The 12,367-nt window shown below is 49.9% G+C and overlaps 1 protein-coding gene across 1 annotated transcript in view; it reads right to left on the bottom strand.

Moving 5' to 3' along the window:
• Window positions 1–897: 897 nt before the first annotated feature.
• The window catches only part of PAPPA2 (pappalysin 2), an 89,124-nt gene continuing 77,654 nt past the window's right edge, over window positions 898–12,367 (bottom strand). The window contains exons 21-22 of the mRNA XM_059854850.1: window positions 3,586–3,684; window positions 898–1,003 (exon numbers count right to left, since the gene is read on the bottom strand). Of these exons, the coding sequence (XP_059710833.1) occupies window positions 929–1,003; window positions 3,586–3,684 (174 nt within the window). The 3' untranslated portion in view covers window positions 898–928. The remainder of the gene's footprint in view (window positions 1,004–3,585; window positions 3,685–12,367) is intronic.

Genomic DNA, 12,367 nt, shown 5'->3' with positions numbered 1-12,367 from the left:
CTCCTATTGACCATGCAGTGATCCCCATGAACACATAACCCTGCCCAGAGGGCTCTAAAATAATGTGTGATGGATGCCTGTGGTACCCTTGGAATCTGTTGTGCTCACTGGGATGATTCAAGGGCACAATAACATTTTTTCTCAACCCCAGAATCCTGATCCAGATCCACACCCAAAGAAGAACAAGGCAAAGCACTGGCAAATATCAAGGGCATAACTTGGTCCCTGCCAGATGCCCAAATCACCGTGAGGTGGGAGCCTCCTTGCCTGGGGAGCTCTCTCCTGGTATGGCCTGGGTGTTTGGTTCCTCTCTCCATCCTCCTTCCAGCTCAGCAAGGAAGGGGAAAATCCCTGCTCCTCCTGCCCTGACCTGTGCTCTTCCCAATGGTTTGTACTTCACAGCAGCATGGGTGTGTGATAAAGGATATCCTTTCTCAGCTTCATCGAGAGCAAAGAAAATATAATATATATTTTTATATATATATATATTATATATATGTATATAGATATAATTAAGTTTAAATATGTGCAGAAAGATCACAACTACCTCGACCTTGCTAAAAGAAGTCTGTACAGCAGAGGGGGGTGAATAGTGACAAGGACAGACACCCAGGAGCTGCACCAGGACACACATCCATGGCAGCACCCGGGCTCTCGGCATGGACGGGCCCTAGCCCAGCATGTGGCTGAGGCGGCCCCAGATCCCTGCCTGAGCGCCTCGTGTGGCTTCTGGAGGGAGCAGCGACGGCGAGGGGGCCAAAGCCCGCCCTCCCGTGCTCCTCGGTGGCCTGGAGCCATTCCCTCCGAGCGCAGCCGCCATGCCCCGCCCGGCTCTCCGTCACGCTCCCGCCGCCCCGCCGCCGCCATTGCCACGGCCCCGCCGCTGCCCCTCGGCGCTGCCTGACCCAGAGAGGCCCTCATGGCGCCGCTACTGGTTCTCCTCGGCCGCCGGGTCGCGGCAGGTGCACTCGTCCTGGTCGCAGTCAGCGGCAAACGGGATCACCTGGGGGAGCAAAGTGTAATATGTAATGTAAAGTAATTCATGCTTAGATGGAAAAATGTATTAAATAAAAATTGTAAGAGAAATTAAACACCCAGCGAGCCTCTGACCGCGGACTGCCCAGAGACAGATTTCCGCACCGAAGTTGCCAAACTCTTGGTGGCAGCGGGAATGAATGCTTCACTAACAAATAAAAGAAATGGTTGGTGCAGAGATGGGCTTCCCCCAGAACCACCCGGGAACACCCAAGGACGATCAGCACTTCATAAGTATCATCGATCAAGTCGTCAAAAACATACATCTGAATACACGACTTCCCCTGACATGATCAGCGCTTGCTACTACACAGGAAACAGCAATTGTCCAGCCCTGCACTGTAAAAAGAAACTTCATACATATGCAGGGTGACAAAAGAAATCGGGGCACCTCTTCCTCAGGCATAATAAACTGTATAAAACAGCCCATGCTGGAAAGTGCATTGGTGAACAGAGGGAGATCCAGTGCGATAGAGGTCGGATCTAGGTTCACCCAGCGCCGATCCCAGGATCGATGCTGTCTCTTTGGCTGTCGGTTTTGAGGATCGTATTTTGGTCGCAAAAATAAAATCTTTCGCATTTATTGTTTTGGCTCTCTCATTGATCATTTATAACAAAAGAGACAGCTCAGGTCCGCCCTGGGACACCCCTCTGCTCCCCCAAAAGGCCTCTCCACACTGCTGTGGACAAACAGACATTTTGGGCCTTGCCCTGTTGTTGGCACTGCCAGGCTCTGTGCTCTCTGAGGAGTGGGCTCAGACACAACCTGTCCCCAGCTGAGTTTTGTTCTTAGCCTTTTCCTTTTTGTTAATGTGTTTTGAATTTTGCAGCCAATGGTCAGGTTGAATCTTGTGCTCCAAATGTCAAACCCTGGGAAGAAGTGTCCCCTGATGGGTATAAGACATTCAGACTAAGCCTGGCAGTGGTAAGGCACCTCCAGATTAAAGTTTTACTTAGGTCTATCAGTTTCAAAGTTTTACTTTTTACTAATAGAAAACCCCCTTCATCCGTATCTGAACCTGTGGACCTGTCAGCTACTCCTGGCTCTTCCAGCAAAACATAAAGATAACATAGCCTTGTCTTCTGCACTCTTAGAGGAACTCAACCAAGCTCTCAACTGCAAAGCTGACCTGCACACTGCCCAATGTAAAAGCCAAGGTAGGTGCAGTGTCCTTGTGCATTGTGGATTGAGGAAAGCCAGGCAGGATGGAGGCTCTGTGAGCAGGAACAGCCTTCCATGGGGCAGGCAGTGGGTTCATCTAGGGCCACTCACAAGCTGTGCAGCTTTGAGACACCCCGTGCAGGTTGGGAGGCTCATTTCACATTACTTTCTCTACAATAACTGCATGTGACCGAGCAAGCTTGTGTCCCCTTAGCTGCTGGTAGCAGAGAAAAGAGGGAGGGCATACCCTGAGCAGCTGACTCCTGGTTGACAGTGGCCTGGTAATGAGCCATGGGAGCCGAGAAAACAGTTTTCTTCAGAGGTTTTATACACACCAGGCTCAGAGCCAGAAGTTTTTCTTACTGTGAAAACATTTGATTTTTCACAGACTGGATCAGCAAAGGAAGGGCGGGAGTGCTTTGGGGATTTTTTTGATGTTTAAACCCTGTATTTCTTCATTTGCCTTAACAGGGATGTGCTGGAGGCTTGTTGAGTGGAAGATCTGGGACCTGTGGGGGATGCAAGCTGGGTCTGGGAGCCATGGGACTGAACCCCCCCACTTTCTACTGTGAACCCATCCTTTATTTTGGCCATGCCTTGCTCCGAGATGTCATGATATTGTTGTGGGGATTTCACTCATCACTTGGGTGTAAAGCCTCTTCTTTCCTATCTCAAGTGGATCTTCCCAGGATTTTATTTTTCCTTTTCTCTGTGTATGTATGCGTGATGAAAGGAGAAATGATTCAAGCTCCACAACAAAGATGAGAAGATCCAAATTCACATATTTTCGCAGTGAGAAATTATTTCATGCCCTGTGATTTGTTTTGCTGTTGGATATGATTAGGAAGAATGGGCTGTGAGTGCTGGATAGCAAGTAAGGTGGGAGGGAAGATTGTGATGGGAGACAAAAAAGGGTCTGTGCAACCCCAATGCCAAGTTGCTCCCTCTATACTATTCTTCCCTCCTTCCCTCCTCAGAGAGGGAGGAAAACATCACTTGTAGCAGATGCCAGTGGACCATACCAAAAATCCCCTGAGACAGCTCAATTACACAAGGTGACTTCTGACTCACCATGTCTAGAACTATGTCCTATGGAAGTCATTTCTTTGGGACACGTTTCCCAAAACGAGAGGAAATCCCATGAACCTCAGTGGGAGCTGGGCTGAGGTTTCAATCACACTGGCCTGAGTCCAAACCCCGCTCTTAATCAGCGCGATGCTGTCCATCAGCTTCAGCTGGCTTTGGTTTAAAACCGTGCGTTTGTTCTCCGTTCATGGGAGAGTTACACTGCAGGCTCGGTTCCACAGCCAGCAAAACCAAAGAACATAGCTAGCAGTCACCCCTGAATCCACAGATCCCGGCCAAGGCCACGGGAGGTGCTCTCTTACCTTCCTGGAGGACAGGGTGGAGGAGCAGCAGTCCCCGCCGTCATACTGGCAGTACGCCCGGTTGTTGATGGTGTCGCACCAGCCATCTGCTTGGAAGGGCTACGGCAGAGGAAGAAGGCTTTGTGAAAGGTTGTTCAAAAGCATAAGGCTGCCCCCAAAAGTAGAGGTCCCAGGTCCTCAGCAAGGCCCACTTCCACCACACACAACCCCCCTTCAAAGCCAAAGGGCACCAGATATCCCAGCTGGTGGTGGTGGATGGAGCAGCAGGTGCTCCAAGGGCAGCAGCTAGAGGATCGTGGAATTGTATCAGAAGTGTTAAATGGCATGAGCAGCCACTCATAAAACCAGTTTATTGTTGTTTAGTTACATGAGTCATCTGATCAGAGAAGAAGCAGCTAGGGCTGAGAAGCAGCCAGCGATGGCTGAAGAACTCTCCCGTGCAAGGGCTGCGACCAGCGCCACGCATGGGAAGCACTCACAAGGAGGTGTCAGGAACGGTCAGCAGCCAAGGTTTATTTATCACAGATCTACACCAGCACTGCCAAGCAGCCACTGAACCAGCTACAGGATGGAGAAGCCATTTCTTCATACAGTGATTAGTAATGAACTGCTGCTTTCACTTCAGGCTCTATGATTGTACTTACTGGCCCAGCAACCATGGCTGACCTCCAGGATGCTTTCCATCAGAATCTTGGAATCATTGAATGGTTTTGATTGGAAGGAGCCTTAAAGACCATCTCATTCCAACACCCCTGCCATGGGCAGGGACATCTTCCACTAGACCAGGTGTCCAAGCCCTGTCCAATCTGGTCTTGAACATCTCCAGGAATGGGGCAGCCACAATTCCTCTGAACAACCTGTGCCTGTGTCCCACCACCCTCAAAATTTTCCTCCTAATATCTAGTCTAAACCTACACTCTTTCAGTTTAAAGCCACTACCCCTTATCCTATCACTCCATTCCCTTGCCAAAAGTCCCTCCCTGACCCTTGTGTAGCCCCTTTTAGTCCTGGAAGGTGCTTTAAGGTCTCCACAGAGGCTTCTCTTCTCCAGACTGAACAGGACTCTTGGTGGAAACCTGGCTATCCTGTTGCTCATGGAAGCAGCTGATCCATTTCACTGGATCTGGATGGCCCCAAACAACAACCAGAAATCCCAAAAATGCCCAGACTCAGCCTTTGATGATGGACACTCACATGTAGCACCCTTAAACTGAATGAGAGCCTGCTGAAAAATGTCACTGCACCGCAACAGCCCTGCATCCACTGTGCCAAAGCCAACATGTGGGCCTGGTGATAATACCAGTAATTCACATGAAAAAACCATGCCAAAACCGGAGAACCCGTGTGGCTTTTTGTCCTTGTGACTCAAAAGGAACAGAAATGGTCTCAACACAGGCTAATAACACTTTAGGAAGTAGCAGCAGGGATTATGGCAAACCACCAAGTCTGGTCTCTGCTATCAGTAGCACAGGCCACAGGCCAAATTCAGGCAGCCACAGAGAGATTGCAGTACCCTGGAAGATATTGGAAGAGCAAGAGAAAGAGCACACCTTCCTACAGCAGGGAAATTGAGGAACAGCCGAGTTAGGTAGCTCACTCCAAAACAAGAAGGGATTTGACTCCAATAAATGCCGTCACAAACCACATCCAGAGGATACCAGGGTACAATTTCTTCAAGGCAACAGTGTTAACACTCCTCTTCCACTAAAAAGCATCAGGTGAGTCTTAAATGATTGTGATCAAAGAAGGTTTCTCAGACTCTAAGCAGCTTTGAGCACCAGGAGGGCCAGGGCAGGGATGTTGGGGCTGGCAGGTACCAGGATGCAGTCGGGACTGGCCAGGGCTGCTGGCAGGGGAAGGCTCTTCTGGGTGTGATTTGCTTTTGTAGCCTTCCACACGGTGGAGTTTTTCCTTGAGCTTTGCTCCATGTGTCATGACTCACTGGCAAAACAACACCCGTCGCTTTGGTAGTTTCCATACAATTATGGGGAGGTTTGCCCATCCCGGCTGCACAGGCCTAAAACGATTTCCAGATCTTGTGTGCATGGTGGGGGGAGGACAGAGGCAGGGACAGCATGGGGAAGGAGAGGCTCCCCATCTCTCACTACACCTATCAGGGCTAACTGCCCCCTCCTCTCACCCAGACGGAGCTCTTACCCCACCCTAAACAAATACAGGCTCCTATGGCAACACTTGTTGGGGAAACTTAACAACTCATGCTCCAAATTACATTGGAAAAACACATGAAGGGAAAATAAAAAATGACTAATTGGACTTGAGGCTCGGGAGAGCCAGGCACAGGGTTTGGGGATTTCTGTCCCCACTCCTCGCCTAGTGTTTGGAGAACATGGTGACTCCTGTGCCTTTGCCTTACTGAGAACCTCCACATGGTTTTGTCTTTGCATGCAGAAAATACAAAGTAAGGTGTCGGTTACCCTCGAGGGCACAGGAGCCCTTGTACTTACATCAGTCTCATTTTGGCCTTGCAGGAATCATGGCAAAGGAGGACACAGGCAATGCAATCTGCTAAGGGTAGGTGATGTGAGAGAGCAGACCCCATACAGAGTCTGTTCAGCTTGTGCTTGAGATGTGTGGCTCTACAGAAAGCAACGCCAGTGGTGGGAGAAGGCGGTTTGCTCACGTCTTAAACTCACAAAAACACCTGATGATGTTTTAAGATGCTGTCAAGAAAAAGGAAAACACCAATGCCCAGCTGTGCCACATGAAGGTGATGGATGTGATCCAGAGAAATGGTCAGCTGGGTTTCAGCTGCTAGAATACCCATCCTCCAGTGGGAGGAGGGGGGTGGCGGGCTGCTTGAAAAGGCTCTTATAAACAGGGAAAAAATGAATAAGGCAATCGCAGCAGCCGCTTTGCGCTGTGTTGAGTGGTGGGGAGCTGCTGGGCCAGGCGTGCCACCGAGGCAGCCAGGGAGATGGGCTGTGTCAGCGGATCTCCCGCTCGCTCGGCCATCCATCTTCCTTGTTTGTTCAGACAGGAGCTCCAGTGGGGCGTGTGGCAGCACGTGGAGGTGCAGCATCTGGCACTGCCGGGCTGGAGCCCCGCGCTGCCGCCACAAAAATAGTAACGGCAAATCGAGTGCTTGGCAATTGAAATAGGCTAAAAAAACACCGGCTCTCAAAGCTGGGAGCAGGCACAGATGAAAAGAGAAAGAAAAATCAAAGGGGGAAAAGAATGAAAGAGGGAAAAATATTGCAGGCAAAGGAAGGATGCGAGAAAGGACCAGTTAGATCCCAGTGCATCCCAGCCAGAAGCATCTCTGAGTGGGATGCTGAGTGGAGTTTCTCTCAAGGATGCTGGGAGATGTCATGCAGGGAGCAGTGCCTGTCCACAGAATTTTTCCACAACCCTTGAAGAGTCCCTAGGATGGCTCCATCCCTGGGGCTTTTGTCCTGCCCAGCAAGGAGTCCCCAGTGCCATCAGTGAGGCAAGCAGGGTCCAGGCATTTTTCTTCAGATCCACCTTACACAGTTTAATTCAGTGTGAAAGAGCACTGAAGGGTGCAACAGGTGAGGGAGAGGTGGATCATGAAGACTCCATCACAGATCACATCAGGGTTGGACATATTTCAGTACTGCATTGCTGGTGTTTGATACACATTATTTTCCAGGAATGCAGGTTTTGCTGTGGTTGAGCACACCTGAGGGCACAGCACCTTGCTTTTGGCCATGCCCCATTCTAGATGCTTTGGAGGAAGGTGAAAAAAATTTAAAAAAAAATATAAATGTATCAGCATTCACCTGGCCAACTGTGTAACTGAGGAGCTGAAAGACTCCCACTGAGATGGAAAGTGCTTGTTGTTTCTATCTGTACACAGCCATTGAAAAGCTAGAGTCCAGTCTCAGGGAGTCAAGTCCAGCCTTAAGGAGCAAAATGCTTTCTCCCAGACTGCTCCTGGGCTTTGTGACTCTGCTGATCCATCCAAGGAGGGTGCATAGTTTGCTTTCATGGAGCTTCTAGGTCAGCATGAATTTTGGTGTCATTTTTCCCTTTGGGAATTGGTATTCTGGGCATCAAGCTCAGACCATTTGCATGCTAATTCAGCCACATGGCTGAGAAGATGCATGTGTTTTTGCCCTCCTCAGCTGTCACTTTGAAAGCAGCCCCAGAGAAACAGAGGAACCACCATTTGGGCAGGAACCAGCCCTGGACAAGCTGCTGCTGCTGCTGCCCTCAGACTCATGCCTTGTGCATCAGCTTCACCACTGGTAATTCTGCTCCTGGGACCGATGAGTCAATAGTGGTGGGAAGATGAGTTAGAAACCCCATCCCTTTGGTGGCAGGGGGATGTCAGCCCAAACCATGCTTCACAGAACCATGGGACATGAACCTGAGTTGCCCCAGGGATGGAGAGTGCTATAGCTGCAGGGGTCTTAATCATGCAAGAGAAGCTGTGTCCCAGGTGAAGGTGCTGCCTGTGGCAGGGAGGAACAGGCAGGATGTGTGGGGACAGGAAAGTATGGACAGGCTGCAGTAGCCCTTGGAGAGGCACAGGGCAGCTTCTCCCTGCCAGATGTCTCCCCTTCCTCCCCACCTCAGTCACTAGCAAAATCTTTCCAAAAGCTCTGGGAGGTCCCTGGGAGGACTTGAAGAGTGCCCAAAGCCTTGTTAAACATCTGGTTCACTTAAAACCTCTATACCATCCACCACCCCAGATGGGGTCCCTGAAAATTCCTCCTCCCATCCCTGTCCCAGTCCCTACAACATGCTTCCAAACCACTGTTCCCCTGCAGAAAAGTATCAGTCCTTAAAGCCAGAGATGTGACAGGAGCTGGCTAAAGTGATGCTACAGCACCGTGTCCCCAGGACACATCCCTTTCCTTACACACATTCACGTTGGTGAGGCAGAGAGCCCGGTCATTCTTGGCTCTCCCTGCTTGCCCAGGGAAGTTGACTGGGAATGCAGACTGTGGGAGGAAATGACAATGTTCATTGTTTGGATTAAGTATTTTTCTTGGCCCTCTCTCTGTTGCAGTGTCTTTTATTTTATTTTTCCTCCCCCCCTTGACACCCCAAGCACATTCACTTTCTTTCTCTCTTTTTGGAGGTGCTTTGGCATAAGGAGGAAATCAGCTCTGAAAAACAAAGAGGGACAGAGAGGGAACAGGTTTGGCTTATGCTCAGAAAGTTTTTGGGATGTTTTTGTGCCCTAAGCCACCCTGAGCAGAAAGCAAGGTCTACCTGTGCCATTGTAAAGGGAAGCAGGGGGAGCACTACCCAGAGGAAGAGACCTCTAGAAATTTGGAAACAGGAACCTGGGATCAAGTGGCCTGAAGAAGAGAAACAAAATCCTATAGACTTAGTGCTTCATTGTCCATTTTTATGTCTTCCAGTTTCTGTCCCCTGAGCCATCCCTCTGCTCCTTTTGAACTGTGGCAGCTATCCCTTGCAGGTACATGCTTGTTGGAGACATCATGGACCTGCCCCATCACCTCAGACAAGGACAGGAAGCAAAGTAGAGGAATTCTAACTGCTTCTGAGCCTGATGATGTTCCTGAGCCATTCGTCAGCTAAGCATGCAGATCGTTTATACCACATCTCAGATCTCCAGAAACATCTCCTCCAGCTCCAATGTCTTCTTCCCAAGTCTCACTACAGAAACAGAGGCTTGGTGCTTGAGAAAATTCTCCATGTACCTGAATGAACACCTCAGGGAAGAGGTGGTGGGCTGGAGGGTTGTGACATCCTGCTGTCTCATTTCAGCTCATGGACCATCACTGTACTGCCATAGCACCTCCCAGCAGTCTTGCTGTGGAGCTCTAGGTGTTCTTCAGGACACTGGGGTCCCCTGGACACGGGTTTCCTGCAAACAGCTGGGCCCATTTGAACCAGTCTGTGCTGAAGTTGTGCAGGATTGGTGTCTGTAAGTGGGATGGAGTGCACAGAGGCTCCATAGGCTGCTGTCAATGGCCATCCTGGGAGAGCAGGTCCTTGCCTTCACAGTGCCTGAAAGTGCTTCTGTGTCCCAGGCCAGGATTTGGCTTGGACACACTTCTGCTGCCGAAGTGAACATGTGGCACTTTGAACTCCTGAATGGGGATGTGTTTCATATCCCTCTGCACTGTGCTGCTCAGTCATGCTACTCTTCCTCATGTCTCAGCAGAGAGCCATCTGGAAAGGTCTTTGCACAGTCCAAGAGACAAGAGGGAAGAAAGGGATGAAATGCTGCTGTAGATCACCACATCAGAGCAGATCTTTGCTTCCATCTAAACATCCGTGTCTCTGATTCATGGTGAATTCCTCAGCCTTGTCCTTTTTACACCCTGATCTAGTGCTAACAGAAGAGAAGCAGAAGCAGGAAAGAACAGGGAGAGAGGAGCAGAGGAAGTTGCTGTGTGTCAATAGTGCTCCTGGCAAGCATGGTGGCTCACCATTCACAAGGACACACAAGAGAAGGCAGGACTTCCTGTGCCATGAGCACCAGCCTGCGATCCTGCCCTCAGTGGCTCGCCTGCTGCATGGATTAGATATCCTGCCAAGCCATTTGTGCAAAATATGTTACAGGATAGAACGGGTTATGGAAAACAAGCCTTGAAAACCACAAGGGCCTCCTGACCCACTTGTATCTGATTTCTGCCAAGTTCTTGTTACAGATCTTAAACAGAAAGAAAAACAATGTACAAGGGATGAAGGAGCTGAAGGGGAATGAATATTCGTGTTGGAAGAGCAGTTGGCTGGGCTGTGCTTGGGGATGTTTATTATCAGAAACGACTCATTGATTTTTATTTCAGCGGGTGCTTTCAGTGGTTTTCCACTCCGTCTGTGCCACTGGCTGCACGACTGTGACTGCTGGGAGGGGGAAAGTGGGATGTGGATGGGGATAAGGGGAAGGCACCTGAACTGGAGAGGGCAGAGAAGCAGCCATGGGTCAGCACATCCCAAGTACAGGGCTGCTGGCACAATGTGGCTGGGGAAGCTGAGGCTGCTCACACCTCTTTGGGGCTCCCCCACTACTGATGGTGTGTCTGGGTGCTGAAGCCATACCCATGCCAAAAGACCCCCAATCTTCTGGGGTCCTGTGAACCTGACCCTGCAGGTAGGGGAGCAGCACCTGTCCCTTGTCCTTTCCTCTGTGGTTGTTTTATTTCCCTCTGTTTTGCCTCTTAGTAAAATGATGTTGCTACAATCACACTCTATGTGTGTGCAGGGGACACTGTTTAGGAAAAGCACACCTCAGCTGAGATTTTTGGAAGAGGAATAGATTTCTTTGGGATCACCCCCTTGGATGCTATATCCCTTCCCCTTTGGAAGGCTATATCCCATGCTGAGCAGCCCATACCACCCATGCCAAAAGCAGGATGAAAATGTACCCAGCAGGTATGTAAAGAGCTCCCCACCTTGCCTTCCACTTTCCTAGCATGAAGGGCTTTGCCCTCACCAGTCAGAGATCAGGTCTGATGCAGAAGTGACCACTACTTGCAGTCCTTGCTCCTGGTGCACCCCCCCACCCCCCCACTGTCTGTTCAAGCTGCATTAAACAGGATGGAAGGTACAGCACTGCCTGGTCCAAGAGACAAGAAAGATGTGTGAATCACAAGAGGGTGACTAAATTCTGGTCACGCAGCTGTAGCTGCTCTAGAGAGTCTCCTTGGTGCAGCTAGGGTGCCTGTGGTCCTCACTGCCTTAAGCCTCAGAAGTACAGAAGACAATCTTTCCTGGAGCAGAGCATTCTGCCAGCATCACATTTCTTACCAGTTTCCTGTGTTGAGTTCTGCCATGGTACAAAATCAGAGACCCACAAAAGTCTGGGATGAGTGAGAACCAAGGGTCTCCAGCCCCACTGATACTGAGGAGCAGAGGCAGCTGCAGCCCAGCTGCAGTTCTGTCCCAGGGGACAAGTGTCACCCTGTCTCCCATCACATGAAAGAACAGCAGATTTTAGGGGACACTTCCCACCATCCTTATTGCATATGCCTTCCAAAGGGTTATTTCTGACTGAGAAATACTGGACACAAGCCACAGATGTGCCAAGTGAGGGTTTTGTGCATGCTGGTGGGAACAGCTAAGGATCCTTCAGGGTCCTTCACTACCTGTTGGATCAAGAGACTCAGGAACAACTTGCAACCACAAACACACTTCAGTCCCTATTTAATAATTTCCATTGTAATACCTCAGGAAAACCACAAAACAGAGAACAGAATAATGTTTTATGATTGTGATAACATGGCCAGCAACACAAGAGGGCAGTGAGACCTTGTCCTCATGCAGGGCAGACCTGATAAATTCCCAGCAGCTCATGCTTTCAACAGTGTTCTTTTCTCTGCCCATCTTCATCCAGAGCATGAGGCAGAGACCTCAAGCAAAGTCCATTCCAATTAACCCTTTGCTATCTGCACATAATGACACGAAGTTGGAGGTGAGAAGGAGGCCAGCATGTTGCACAATGTGTTGGCTGCCCAAAAAAAGCTGCCCAAGTTCACTCTGGTCACTGCAAGAGCAGCCTAGCTTTCCCTGAGTGCATTTGAGCAGGACAGTGGTGGTTACCCCGTCCTGTGAATAACACTGGGTAAACACAATGATGATGAAATGAGTGAGCTTTTGCACCTAAACCACATCTACAGTGTGAAGCACAGGAGCCCTTGTGGTGGGAGATAGAGGGGTGTAGGTGTAGGGCATTGCACAGACTAGGAGGAGCTCATGCACAGACTACTTCGGACCATGGCAGGAACAGTCCAAGGGAGCAACCTGGGTCTCTGTACATGCTGTCTCTTCCTCTGAAGTCAACAGTCTCACTTGCTTTTGAGCACAGGAGGATGATGCA

Source organism: Haemorhous mexicanus, chromosome 9, assembly GCF_027477595.1.
Source record: "Haemorhous mexicanus isolate bHaeMex1 chromosome 9, bHaeMex1.pri, whole genome shotgun sequence".
Lineage (NCBI taxonomy): Eukaryota > Metazoa > Chordata > Aves > Passeriformes > Fringillidae > Haemorhous > Haemorhous mexicanus.
This window is presented reverse-complemented; position numbering and strand designations above follow the sequence as displayed.